The following is a 15,132-nucleotide window of genomic DNA, read 5'->3' as shown; positions in this document are numbered from 1 at the left end:
GGGTTGGCACCCTTCCCTTAACAACCTTTACCAGTAAATGGACCCTAAATATCGACCATCTGTGCCCTACTTGTAAGATCTCCAAAGAAACTATTGGCCATGCCTGTCCAGGATATACTGCACCCCACCAAAGATGAATCACACTCCTCTGTAAGCGCCTAGGGACCGGGAGTAGCTGGACTACATTGAGGATCCTGAGATCAGATCCACATTCAATTATGCTTGTAACCTTGCGAAGTTGGGGTGGATGTGGGTGACTAGTCCAAGAGCTGCTTGACAGAACTTACTTTTCTTAAGTCTTTAATATTCAATATTGGTTGCAACTGTTAATGCAATGAGCTGTGCTTTAACCAGCCCTAGCCTTGGCTGACTAGCCCCTTAACAATCTGCCTTTACATCTGGTTCTCCCCTTTTTGCTAGGGTTTATTCCTACCCCATTCGTTTTTACATTTCTGATATGGAACACTGTATTTTATTCATGTTTATTATCTTAACAGGCTGTGCCAACACGACCCCTACCCAATTTGCAAATGGACTTAGTGTTTTTATTGTTGCCAAATGTAATTTTTTTTGTTGTATTTATGTATGCTTTTATAAGTAAACCTGTTGAATAAAGCTTATTTGAACTGATATATTCCCTATGTTGAGAACTGCCTGACCCATGCAGGCTTCTCACTGGCAATGTACTCACAATCTTGTTAGAAATTAGTGGCCCTCCCATCAGCAGTGGTAGTACACATCATCTGGCCTTTTTAGGCCTCACCTAGGACAGTTCATGCTCTGCCGCTTGCAAGACATTTTGTTTACGTATAGGGGGCTTTGAGCGTGCCCATTACGTGCCATTCATTAGCTTCACTGTTAGTCTTATTTGCTGGTTCTTGTTTGGCCAATACGTACATGTTTCTTTTTGACTAAACTTTCTGTTTTTGTATTTTCCCCATGTCCCTGGAACAAGCACTGCCTCTGTTTTTTAGGAGTGTACTTCCTCTTTCTATCTCTGTCAATTGTTTTCTTCTATTTGCAGGGCATCAGAAGTGTGTTGTGTTTTTAGGTTGTCTTGCTCTTGGTTTTGCTCCATGCTATTTCTTTCCCTGCTTGTTTTCCTATTTGTTCCCTTGTACGTTTCATCCTCTCTCCTTCTACTCTTTAGTGCAGCAGAACAACTGCCGCAGGCCTCAGGCTGAGCTGCTTTAACAATTTCAGAATACATAAATGGCTCACACTATCACTATTTTGTAATAACTAGTTTGGTTTGTAACAAAGTGCTTTTTTTACTACTTGTTTCGTGATTTATAGGATGTCTTGGGCATGATTCAAATGTTTTCTGCAACAAAAAAAAGTGTCATTCAAATTGGTTTATTTGCACGATTTCGGGTTGGATAGCACATTCTAGTGTGAAAATGTTCTATTGTGAATCGCTTTTGTTTTCTTGTTTGGCTCCTGCTGTTCGGCTTCCACCCGTAGATATATATATATTTCTTCATATATCTTCACACTCCTCGCGAAAGGATAACGCTGTACGCCCGATTCTGGCAGATCTAATGTGGGTGCTTTATTCAGAAATCAAATCCTGGTACATGGCCGATCGCTCAATGCAATAAGTTTCAGCACTATGTACATTAATGTCGACGTGGCATGTCAGTTTACAACAACAATTGCGTATAATGAAAACGACCAGTTCCAGGGTATATGTTGCTTAGTGAAATTTTCTTCTTTATTTTTCACAAGTAGATTTTCTTTACATTCCACATATAACCTCATAGCCAACGCGTTTTGTCTCCAAAAAGACTTCTTCAGGGCTATTGGAAAAATACACATAAATATAGTCTTTTCATTTTTTACAAAATGAGCCAAAACTCATCAAAGAATGAGACATACATGTATTACTAAAAGCTTACATCTTTACAAACATATATACAGTTATTTGCTTCCGACTGTATCCTGTTCACATTATTTATAGAATGTACAACGTTCAAAAGACTTTGTTTCATGAGACAGTCAAAAATCAATATTTATCTGTAAAAAATTCCCATAATCGTGATTTGTGAGTCAAATAAATAACAATTATAAAAAATCAGTGACATTATTAAAGTGAAACATAACAAAAACGGAAAGAGAGACTCCTTATCAATATTTAAGTAATAATAATATACACCCCATACCTTGAACGTATGGCATACAACGTATTCCTTGAAAGATCGTAAAATTCAGATCCAATGGTCATGGGATATCTATAAACCACACAGTTCTCTACAAAAAATAAACATGAGAAATATAAAACAAAATATCCCATCCCATTATGTACATTACAGATGTATACGTATCTTTGGCATGCCGCTAAATTTTCTGTTTAGTGTATATTTGAATCATTGCCTATGCCATATTTCACACAATTCTTGAATCCAGAACCTGTCTCTAATTAGAAGAAGTAATACCTATAAGATGCTCTTATCCCCAGCACATTATTCAGGAATGATTGCCCTAGTGAAAAGCAGAAAACCAGGGAAATCAATGCCAAATAGGATATATTATATTTCAGAATGGTTAAAGTCACAGGTTCTGGATTCAAGAATTGTGTGAAATATGGCATATTAACTCAGTGATGCCTGACCTGGCACGAAACCTTTCTATATGCACTTTAGATACAACTTACTTAATGTGACACATAGGCCAGTTTTATTCATGTCTGAGAGCTTCAAGCAGCTTAGTAACAAACTATTTTTATTCCCTCTTACTCAATTATGCACCCATATGGTCTTCGCCCTATAGATTGATGGGATTATTCCCTTTCTTATTTATACTCTCCGTCTCTGTTAGATGCAGCTACTTTGTATGCTTTGTTTAGGGACTAGTTCCCTTTAACTCGGGCTCCCATGCATTAGGCGGTAATCTTCTCACTTCCGCCGCACTTGACGTGCGCGGACTAGTTACTTTTCAACTCGGGTTGGCACACATCATGCGGCAATCTCCTCACTTCCGGCCATCAGTTGGGGTCTAGTGGTTTTATCCTAGAGCCGTATATCACTTCCGGGTCACCGTGAGCTCATTTCCAGATTGTTTGAATACCGCCAAGAATTACCAGATAGTAAAGAAGTAAGTTTATTACCTGGAATTATGGGACTACTGTCTCGCGCTGTGGTTATATTATACTTTCCTGAAGAGTCATGGTGCTTACACGGTGCTAATCTACTGTGTTTTTCTACTCTCTCGTTTTTTTACCTGCTGATCAAGAACGTGTCTTCATGGACCAGCATTGATTGTAGTGCTGTCCTTAACGTGAGTTCAGTGAGATTAGCGATAACTTGTCCACTGGGTGAATGGGCTATTGTAATACGTGTAGAGTTATGTCTTTATTATGCTGATGGGCATATGTGCTTGTCATTTTGGATAGGTATTCCTGCAGTTGGGAGGATTGTTTCCATTTTGGAAGTATATTGGCGGTTGAGCGCCGTCACACATACCAGAGGTGAGGTTCTCTAAATACTAGTGGATTTTGCCTTTCCTGGCGTATTCACGTCTCATGCCACTTTGCCACTTTGTGATTGCCCTTCTGATTCACGGTTCCCTTGATTCTTTTCCCACAGTGACCAGCACTAATTATCCTACTTGACCTCTCCAGCATGGGTGCCGGTTTTGTAGTATCAACGCCATCCCGGTGAGCGTTCCTTCCATTTCCCCCTTTTGTCTCTTCATCTTATTTTGGACTTGTGAATTATCACTTTTGAGGCGCGAGTTTTTTTCCAAATGGAGTCTCCTCTTTTTGCCCCATCCCCCTCTTTTTCTTGTTCTGTCTTACAGCTTATACAATACGAAGCATCTACTTACAGGTATTGGTGCATGTTGTTCTTTACCCATTACATGATCTTAAGAGTTAGGAGCACCTTCCTGAGGTATAATTACCCCTCCTTTTCTCCTTTTTATCCCCCCAGCCTCTGTTACTTCATTAAGATTATTTTTTATTCCCGAACCTTTTTTCTGAAACCCGACCAGGTTGGAATTATCACCGGTGCAGGGGTAAGTCCGGCAACCGTTTTATTCCCTTGTCAGACTTTTCAAGATTACTGGCCACTTGATTTGACGCTGCATGTTACTCAATTCGCATTGACTCTTCTTTGACATTGAGGTTTTTTTTTTGTTTCCCCCGACCCTCTCTTCATTTGTGTGCATTGTTTAGATTCTTCATACCGTCGACTTTACCTTTAGGTAGTGTACTCTTCCTTTACCACTAGCGCCATTTCCCCTGGGTCACTCAATCTTTTCCCACTCTTGGGCTTTTGAGGTTACACTTGCGTGATTATGTGTCATGTGCGTTTCACTTTTGCTTGGTTACTGGTGAGGTTTGTGGCACCTTGTCTGTTTAGCACCGCCTCAGGCTGCACTTTTGCACACAATATATTATTGTTCCAGTGTGGATTGTCAATAAATTGCTCTTTTTGCAGGCCCTTTCATTGGTTTTGCGCAACACCAGAGTTTTGGGCAATCAATTGAAATGTGGTTTCCACGAGTGTTGGGTGATACAATTTTTTTCCCTAAAAATCTGGGAGAGTTGTTCACCTAATCATGAATACCTTGTGCTAAGCGAGTTCTTTTGTATCATTTCCAGCCCTGAAGTCTGAGTACACTGTTTCTCTGACGAAACACGTGTCGGCTGGTTGTTTTTGTGCTGTGACATTAAAGAAACCTACGTGGAATATTGTCCTAAAAGTTGTTTGAATTACCTTTTCACTGTGAAATTTGACTTTGTATGTGTGCACAGGACTGTTGCTATTGTTGCTAAAGTAAGGGGTTAGTAGGGTCACCCCTTTCCTGTGAGCACCGTAACCAATAAGCTTCTATCCAACTGACCAACGGTAATTTGCAGAGCGCCCATAGTTCATGTATACTAAAACCCTAGTCTCTGGCACCAAAATTAAAAAACTTCACTGGCTGCCGGTCAAGAAGCGCATTCAGTTTAAGTCTTTATGTGTGGTCTTTAAAGCCCTTCAGGGAAGTGGACCGGAATTTCTACAACAGCAACCCCGCTGGTATATACCAAAAAGAGCACTGCGGTCATCAGATCCAAAGTTTGTGACTGTGCCCTTGGTGAAAATAGCCAACTGGGCTGGCATAAGCTTTATAGCTAATGCGACCAAATCATGGAACGCTCTTCCATTGCACCTGAGAAGCAGGACCAATCTTCTGGCCTTTAGGAAGACATTAAAAACATAGCTGTTTTCAAATTAAACTCGTTAATTTCCACTTCGCTTCAATCTTTAGTAGGCCTTTTCATAGCGCCAGGACACCTTCGGGTAACAGTGAGCGCTCTATAAGTGCCAATAACATTAACATTAACATTACCATGGTCATCTCATGATAGAAGTGTGCATTGTAAACTTGCATTAGTTGCTCCAAGTCCATGATTGTGATGTACTTTCCCAACATAAAGTTCATATCTGTTATAATTCCCAAATGTCACAATCCGAAAGTAGCTGGTGTAAACTTGAACAATCCTCATGTGCCTTCGAGATTTCACTTAGTTTCATTTGGACTTTTGTTTTCTTTGTGCTCGTCCTGCTAATGTTGTTCACTTATTTGAGCACCCTGTCTCCGGAAACCAAAGGTAAGAGAAACAAAGTCTCTTCTTGGGTCCCTTGCCCACTGCTGCCGCCAATGTCGATTCAGTTACTACTTTATACCGTTCTTCGCCAGAAGGACTTAATTATGGTTAGGAATACTTCATCATCACTCGGTTGCTGTGGGCATGTCGAGCTTCTAGTTTCTTAATATCAAAACACAGCTTCTCTGATATATGGAGGAGGAGCCAACTGACACTAGCAGGGCGATCTCGGAGGGCAGGAATGGACACCCGCTCATTATGACTAGCTTTCTTGAAACATGCACTTAGTTGCCAATATTTCTTATAGATGTTAATCCATCACTGCTGCCTTTTTGCCTGAAAGTCTCCTGCAAATAAGTGTTGTTTATTCATGATCATCCTACATTTACTTAAAATTCCCTGTGCTTGTGTGCGCTTATGTTTGTTGAAACTCTTGCATGCTTCTGCCCCTCTTTTGAGAAAACTGCTCTACACTTCCTCTCCCATAGTGGCCAGAAAAACAGCTCCCTTACTAATCAAGATTATTTTTCTCAAATGATGACTAGGTGAAGTGGGGTGTGCTTTATATGATGTCGAACTCACGGACTATATGGAATGGCAAGAACAAGTGATTCGTCTTCCACCCTTGCATTACAGTTTGCCAAATGGTCGATGTTGAATTTTTTGTTGTTGTCTAGATGAGAAATCCAAAAAAGAGGAGGAGTCAGAAGAGGAGGAAGAGAAGACACCAAAATCGGTTGGGCAGCAGCAACGGCTTCCTGTGTTTCCAGGAATGGACCCTTCCGTTCTGAAGGTGAGCATCTGTTGTATTTGTTTCTTTCAGGCTGGCGTGTACAGGTTAACCTCAAGATCACACAATATGTATCCGGCAAACAGAAGGACCTGTGGTAGGTTTTAAATGTAATGGTACCTGGAAAACCATGCCCGGGAGAGTAAGAGACTAAAACAAGTCCTAGCGAGTGATGTCCACATCTGCTATTTACTTATTTCAAAAGGGCAATGCTGTATTGTGCAATGCACTTCATCATTAATTTGTTTCGAACTTTGCCCACTAGCAGTATTTTTCCCATTACATATAAGATGTTTACATCAGTCACAGTTGGACCTGAAATAACCTTTTTATTCTCATGGCCTAGTGCGAAGTATTAAAATCATTTGTTTAGATATAACATTGAAAAAAGTAATATGCTGGCAAATAAACTTCAGGTACCAGTTCACAATCCTTCTTGTTTCCAAAATTTAAAATGTTAACTCGTTTGTTTCAATGATCCAAATTCCACTTTGTAGGTCAACCCTTCAGCCAGTGCGGATGTGATGTCGCTATGGCGATGATATTTTGTATCTTTTTTTGAAACTCTTTAAAAAGGGAATTTTAGCCGGCGTGCGCTGTTGCCGTGGTGATGATTCTATGCGTCTAAAAACAAGCATTGGTAAAGCCAATAGGTCTTGCCTGTGCAAGAACTAGTGTCTTTGTCAATGTTTATTTTTAGCCATGTTGCACAGCATGACTGAAAGTAGAAATAAATAAATAAAATAAACGGTGACAGCAGTGTTTGGCTATCCTAGTGCTTTTTTACCTTTCTTTTTATGCCATAGCGCTTTTTTGAAAAACTTTATTTGCAGAAGAGCATAGGCTATAACACTTTAAATCGACACTGCAATTTGAAAATTGTATGTATGGTTGTAAAGCAATGATTGCAAAAGATTTACGAAAGGAAATAGGGGCTGCTAGAGCAGCACTAACAATACTAACTGCACACAAATATAGTTTGGAATCAAAGTAAAGTGGATAAATGAGCCATCCTGGCTTTTGAATTCAACCTTCATGGAACAGGACCGAGCTGCTCTGTTGCCCCTTCAAAACCCTAATCTCATTCACATATTAAGGGGAAGTGCTGGTGGAGGCGGGGTTACCAACTGTTGGTGGTCAGGGTCACCTGTTTTCAGAGGCAGGTTATTTTAGCCTCCTAGAATCATCTGATTACTAAAAATAGAAGGATGAACCACTCCACAGGGACAGAGGTGTTTACTGAATGAACAGCACTTCGAAAAAAAACACTGAAGTGAGAGGGCAGCAGGTCAGGAAGATACCGAACATTCATTCGGCTCTGTTGCCTTTAAATTGCAATCTGGCACATGTAGTCCGCTATTTAAATAACTAGCAACTCAAAACTGGAAATAGCCGAATATGAGCTACTATCGACACCGGACACTGAGCACCTATTTGGGAAATTAGAAGTCAAAAGTAGTGTCAGCAAAACAAATTGAAAGGAAGGAAAATAAGTTGGTAATGTAAACCGTATTTAACTGTTATTTGCCAAAACAACATGGAGTTCAGGAGGTAGGGTGGCCAGAGGAAATTAAAGTCTCAGGGAAAGTTCATAATCTCTCACACTTACACATCAGTCTTTACTGCTCCTAGCGTTCAGGAAAGAGGTAGACTATGGAAGGAGGTAGTGTTGCAAGACTCACCTAATTATGCTAGAAAAGTGAGTGGGGTGGTATTAGTTCAATGTTTTACTCCCAAGTTAGGCTCATGCAGCAAAACATCTTATTTCTTACATTGTCCTCACAATAACATTTCATTTGTGACCTTTTGCACATGTTTCCGGGCACAAAAATGTGGATTCGTTTTCCTGAAACTAAACTTGTGTACACATCTAGCTTCGCACAACCGAGGGTTTTTCAAGGCCGAGAACTCATCACGCATCGGTGTGACATCTTGTGAGGTGTGTCCAGTTTGTTACCAAGGCGGGGTCCTTCATTCAATCCCATCAGGTAATGGGGTTGGTTCATCCCTTGCGGGGGGAATTCTTGGCTCTACACTTGCACACACTTTAGGGATACTTAGAGTAGGGTTTGCATCCTAGGAGTAAGCTCAATTACTTCCTTGTTTTATATGCCTGCATAAACACACTGTTTTAGCACCAATGTAGAACTATATTCGCTATCTATGCTTTTGATGCTTGTAATCACGTTTATCTGCTTCTGTCTATTAATCATTGCAGTGCACATATTTTACACAAGAGTAACGTTGGTTCAATAAATTTATTGAAGAAGTCCCACTTTGTATTCTCTGTATAGTTCTCTGAGAATACGAGAGCACGAGTGACTGAGCGAAAAGGTTCTGTACTGTTTGGATGATCCTTAAGGGGTCAGGGTTGTCATGTTCAGTGGTTGCCAGAAACCATTTGCTCCCTTGTAAGGTCAGGCAGGCTTACGGTGACACTGTGAGCTAGCTGATCTCTAAGCCACCATATCCAAGGGCGTGTACGGAATCAGTCTTGGCACCAAGCCCCTAGTTTATGTTGTCCAAACAAATGTGCAGATCACAACATGGCACTGCCAACGTTAGTTGGGTTCGTATTTAACGGTCAATCTGAGTAATTCAGTTGTGCTTTCTCAGAGACCCCTACTCACTTTTAAACTGGAGACGTCCATAGTGGGAAGAAAAACAAATCTGCCTCAGCTGAGTAGGTTACCCTATGTATTTGCTGTAGGCTATTCAAGCTTGGAGTTAGAAGTTCCCACATTGTGCATACCATATCTCTATAGGTATTCTAGCTAAATGCTACTTCTCCGACAATGACCGAACAAGCTGAGGATGTTGAAGAACAGGAGCGGCTCTAAATATTACACAAAATTGCAGACAGGCAGTTACTATGAAATTTATTACAGCATGGCCATTGGCAACAGGTGGAGATGTTAGCTTCATGATCGAGGCACAGGAAGCATTCAGAACAGAGTTATTATACTCATTGGTTACATTTCTGCCTGTAGTTGCACGTACACAGTTGTTTCACACTAACATAGAGGATGAATCACCTGGAGAGTACTTCCCATACGTGGGCATATATGTCCCATAAACGTTCTAAGAGCAAATTAATTGGATTAAAGGCGCCCTAATCCATACCACAGAAAATATGAGACTTAGTTCGCTCAGCATATGAGTGACCAAGCCAGTCTTAGCTTCATGTACACCACATCCAGACATTGCTCCTTTAATAGCAGCAGGAATGTGCATACTATATAGAGATTTAATAAAAATGTACAGAAATCTTACATAATGCGAACATTGACAGTCCAACCAACCTACTCAGGCTGCACAACCCTAAACACTGAACACCGTTATGGGAAAGATTCCCACCAGCTGTGAGCAACTCCCATTCTGGATAGCGCAGAAGGCAGCTCAGCTTGTAGCAGTTTTTACCTATAAGGGCCCACAGGAGAAGCTTAGAATATTAACAATTTGCTTGTCGATGAGGATGTCTCCCCCATAGAGGATTATGTCACTTGGGGTACAATCTTCACTGCTGTATATACCAGACAGAACACGTGATATCCGTTCAATAGCAGTTATACCAGATGTACTGAAACAAATACAGTATGAGTATGGGGCAGAGCCTGCCCTAGATCTTGGGATGAAACTGATGGGGAATTTTACCCAGGTATCTGAATTATGTTAAGTAACATAAAAGGGGAGACAGCAGCAGTGGCTGTACGCCAACACCAGAGGGGTTTCACTCCTGCATAGCAGGAATTGCACAAGATTATCGAAATGCATATGCTTCGCTTGGTAGAGATAATCTGGGAGCCAGACCTTGGAAACCAATAGTTAAGAGTACTTCTGAAAAGGATAACTCTAAACAAGCACCCGATTCTTCAAATAAACAAAAACATAAACAAAACACATCACATGGTGGGTCTCCTCAACAGGAATGCACCGAGAGAAAATACAATTTGAGAAACCGTGACAATATTACGAAGCATGGCCGGTATCAGAATCCTGATACACGTTCTTCTTGCACCTTTCTGGTGTCATCTGAGAAACGTTCGGAAAGAGACGGACGGTCAGAGCACTGATTGGAATAGCGAGTCAAGCCGAAAAGGGAGACCCATCACACCTGACTACATCATAAAACAGGAAGACAAACAAAAGACTTGTTAACCTCAATTTAAAAAAGGTCGCCGGGATTAAAATTAGAAATACCCATGCTACTGAGGACTCTGCTTCTGAACGGGGAATGGGCAGTGACAATGCTAGACAGCACGGCAGAGGTCACAATAGCTCACCTGAACCGAATGAATAATCTGGCGGCAGTAGCACTGAGTGAGCATATTGCAGTGAAAACACCCGATACAAGGGTAAGTGTCCCACACCATCTATATGAAATATCTCTCCAAATGGAGGAGGACATACCCAGGTGGGTAAAGGGTCTCTTTTGGGAGAACCTGACATATGGGTATGACATTTTTTTGGCCAAAACAGATTGGCCACCTGATTTTGTGGATTGCCCAATGGGAATAACCCGAATCCATTAAAAATGAATATGCGCAGGAGTGGGTGTTAGCGCTAACTCCTGCACTTTACTGTAATCATTTTGGGTGGGAGGATGAGTCACCTCATCATGAAATCCTAATAAAATAGATTCCTCAACCAAAGAGACAGTAGACTTTTAAGCATAAAGCAGAGAAACCACTCTGGGAGATCTCAAATCAATTTGAGTACCAGGGTGTGATAGAGAATTGCACCCCACCTATTAATAAACCCTTCTTTCCTGTAATGAAACCCGTCTAGTCTTAGATTACGGAAATTTAAACTCATCCACACGTACATTTTTAGTGCCAAGTGCACATAGCGCCACATCGATGAATAACATTGTGCGGAAAAATACAAAACACTAGACATCTCAAATGGACTTTCTGCCAGAATATTGCATATGGGAGCAGATATCTGACCGGATTCTCAGTACTAGGTTCTGAGCACCAATTTTGTTGATTACCACAGGGTTATGTGAATAGCCCCATGCTGTTTTTAGCCAGAGTAACAGAGTTACTTCAAAATTTTGATGAGGAGGCATTGTCCTATGTAGATGACATCTATCTGATGGACGATGAATTGATGGAACACTTGTTTTAAAAAAAAAATTGTTTTATTTATTTGAGTTTTATATAGCGCTGGCTTGACCCGGGGGTATCGGAGCGCTTTACATAAGGAAACAGCATGTTACAAGTTATAAAAAATTTCACATTAGTTACAGCATGATTACGTAGTCAAGAGAGGAGTTGCTTGCGAACAAGAAAATGAAGACCCAAAAAAGACCAAGGAGAGTTGGGAGACCACAGAAAGGAGACAGCAGCGAAGAAAGTGACGAGGCATATGTCCGAAGTCCGGAAGGGTAGGTGACGGCTATAACGGTGTGCCTGAGCTAATCTCCCCTATAGCTGTCGGAGCAGCTCCCCTGGGAATCGGCCATGTGATTCGTGCTCAGCCGGCTTAGTGTGAAGATCAGGAAGTGACCGAAGGTCTCGAGTCCAGAGACGGGCGAGTGTAGAAGACGAGGGTGGCAGGATAGGAAACGGAATGAGGATAGGCTGCAATGTTATAGTCAGGAAAGTTGAGTCAGATTGATCTCATGAGGGCCAACATGGGGTCAGGCAAGAAATTCTGCCCCTGGTGTTCCATTCGGCTGGTCCCCAGTCTCAGGTGGGCATCTGCATCTTTCCGTGGCTCTCATAGCTGCAATGTTTTTAGTGTTTAATGTGTCAGGCATAAGGCCTCTGGCGGTTATCTTAGGTTCAGGCACATTATAGTTTCAGGGGTACCCCCCCCTGAGCTTATTGAGATTAAGCCCCTCTTAGAGGAATTCAGGCCATATAGGCCCCTTGTACCTTCCTTGTGTAAAGGTGCCCATCCGATCACTTGTGCTACCCTTCGTGGGTAAGGGCTTCACTCAGGTCGCCATTTTGAGGTCAGGCGTGCTGTGTCAAAGTTACATTTTAATCAAAAGGGCTCCCCAGTGATAAGGCAGTCAAGGCACCCCCCCTGTGTGCCTCGGTCCCTGTTCACCGTAATGAGCCGTATCCGCTTTTCACTCACCGGTTCAGGGCACGACAAGGGCTTTCAGAGCCTTGGGTGCAGGCCTCCCGACTACGATGTTGAATGTGCCTGCCACCTCCATAAATCACCCACTATGCCCGCTGGCACTCTCCTCTGCTGCAGGAGGGGCAAACAGGAGTTTCTGTGGCTCACAAGTCTTCCACTATGCTCAGTCACCGCTGCCACTTGCGCGTAGTGTCACCGGGAGGACCCCTGCCAGATTCAACTCCATCGCAGTCTTGGCTCTCCAGGGGTCTTCAGCAGCGTCGGATTGGTAACGTGGGCATTCGGGCAATGCCCGAGGGGCCGGTGTCCGAGTTCTGCTGTGGGCAACTTTTTTGAGCAGTCTGGGGGGCTTTTTGGGTGCTGTCTCTGTTGTTCTGATACCACCAGCGGTGTCTGAGTGGCCTTTCTAGAGGCGGATGAGCGCTCATTACCTCCGTTTGTCTCGCAGGCCGGCCCATTAAAGTGTGCACATACTGATCGGGAGCAGGGGGCCTGAGTAGAAGTGGCCTCACTTGTTTCACTAGTGTAAACTAACGCATGTATTTTTTTACCCCCTAAAGTTTTTTTAAAAGATTACACCAAAGCAGTGATATGAGGAGCGGTTATGCAAATGTGGGCCGGTTTTTTTTTTGCGTGCCCCGGCCGATTTTCATTCCCAATCCAACCCTGTGGTTGCTCTGCTGCCCTCCAGATGCCGAAGCGTGTCTAGGGTGAACAACATATTTCTTGTGTTCGCCCACCTGGGATACAAATTTCATTACAAAAAAGAAAAAATGCCCCCCCCTCAGTATCCTATTTCTGAGATACGGATTGTCAAGTGAATGGGAAAAGGCTGGCTGCACAGTTTTTTGAAAAATGATCACTGCTGCAGCCTCCCAACGACTCTAAAAAGGCTACATTCCATTTTAGGATTTTTGAATTTTGACAGGACATACATTTTAGATCAAGCAGAAAGAGTTAAACCTTTCTACGGCTTAATTAGACTTGATTTTTCAGTACATCATTCGATACAGGAACATACAGCTATTCTACGTTTCGTACAAACTGACATGATAGCATCTAAACATTTTCATACACATGTTAACACAACTAACCTGGTGATCCGTATAGTCGCTGGACCCACTGGGTACGCATATATCACTTTCAATGAAGCCATACAGTCCCTATTGCATACAAATCACATTTGTACACTAATGCTGAAATACATTTTGCACCAACTGAGAAAATACAGCGGTACAGACTGCTGTAGTGCGAGAAGGAGAGAGAGCACTAGCGCAGGGAAAACACATTATTGTCGTGACTTCAAAACCGACCATAGAGGCCGTTACAAAAGCAAGCATCCCAAATGCTAAGGCATTGCATCCACTGTGGATTTAAAGGACTAACTCTCTCACTGCAACAGATCTAGATTACAGATTTGACTCTACATTACAAACACAAGCATCCTTGCAGTAGGAACAAGAATATCCTCTGCCGAATGAAAGTATGCCTCTAGATCGTTTTGAATGCATCATTTATACCAATGGTTCTGGGCAGCCGGCCATAGGAACGAAATAGTAATATTTCGCTACATGTGCAATTGTAAAAGTGTGCATGAATGACTGAAAGTTCCGTCCTGGGAAAACACACACACAGTCCCTAGGGGACTGTATGGTGCAGTTGGTGGATCTAAAAGCTATGATACTGGCACTACAAAATACAGTTTGTAAATTCTCCTCACTAATTGTGTGTGATTCATTTTACTGTGTTTAGTCCTATAACCAATATTTACACTATTGAGCTAGAATGGATTTGGAAATTCTAAAGCTTGCACTGTGAAGCACAAGATGCTTGGGAACAAGTGGCAAAGAGGAAAGATGCCCTGCCACGGGCTCATATCATTCATTTATTGAGTCATCAACGTGTTGGCGGTTCCGTTGAAGGGAATTTGATGGTGGAAGAAGCCGCCATGGCAACAGTTCATACTGCTGCTGTTGCTGCAATAACTTGTTCAAGTACAATGACAGATGGAACAACCATGGTTAGAGTTATACCGGACACTAATCGCAGATTAGGACTAATACTAGCTACACATGAGGGACTGGTTTCTGCTCACACAGGGATTACTGCTACAGTTTGCTTATTGATGCACCGCTATTGGTGGCCTTTGTCCTTAAATACAACATCTGCCAGCAGATGAAAGGCTCCACTCTAGTACTTCCAGCACAGACACCTCTATTGATCTCAGACAAGCCTTTGGCTTGTGTCTCTTTGGACCACTGCGACCCCTTACAATCAGGTGCGGCTTACAAGTATATATTGGTGGCAGTGGATTCATGCTCCAGATTCCTGTGGGTTTGGCCACAGCGCTCCGCTGATGCACAAACTGTTATAAAGGATTTGCGAGTCATTATTGGGACATACGCAATTGGTACACTAGCTTCCAACCAGGGTCTGGTGTTTAGCTCTCAGGCTTACAAAGAAGCCATGAGAAGTGTGCATGATGCCTTGCGGTACTCCTCCCCGTACCCTCCTGAGGGAAATTCGGTCTTTGAGAGGAAAAACTGTGACATAAAGCAATCCTTGACAGCTAGGGTATTAGGCTCGTATGGCAGTTGGGTCAATCATCTTTATGGGATCAATGGACACTTAACATGGCAAGAAAACCCCT

The 15,132-nt window shown here is 42.3% G+C and overlaps 1 protein-coding gene across 3 annotated transcripts in view; it reads left to right on the top strand.

The window, feature by feature from the left end:
• The window catches only part of KIAA1671 (KIAA1671 ortholog), a 996,223-nt gene that overhangs the window by 896,915 nt on the left and 84,176 nt on the right, over positions 1-15,132 (top strand). For all 3 annotated transcript variants that reach the window (XM_078667333.1, XM_078667334.1, XM_078667335.1), the window contains one exon: positions 6,274-6,389. In XM_078667333.1, coding sequence (XP_078523459.1) covers positions 6,274-6,389 — 116 coding nt within the window. The remainder of the gene's footprint in view (positions 1-6,273; positions 6,390-15,132) is intronic.

Source organism: Lissotriton helveticus, chromosome 11 (genome assembly GCF_964261635.1).
Source record: "Lissotriton helveticus chromosome 11, aLisHel1.1, whole genome shotgun sequence".
Lineage (NCBI taxonomy): Eukaryota > Metazoa > Chordata > Amphibia > Caudata > Salamandridae > Lissotriton > Lissotriton helveticus.
This window is presented reverse-complemented; position numbering and strand designations above follow the sequence as displayed.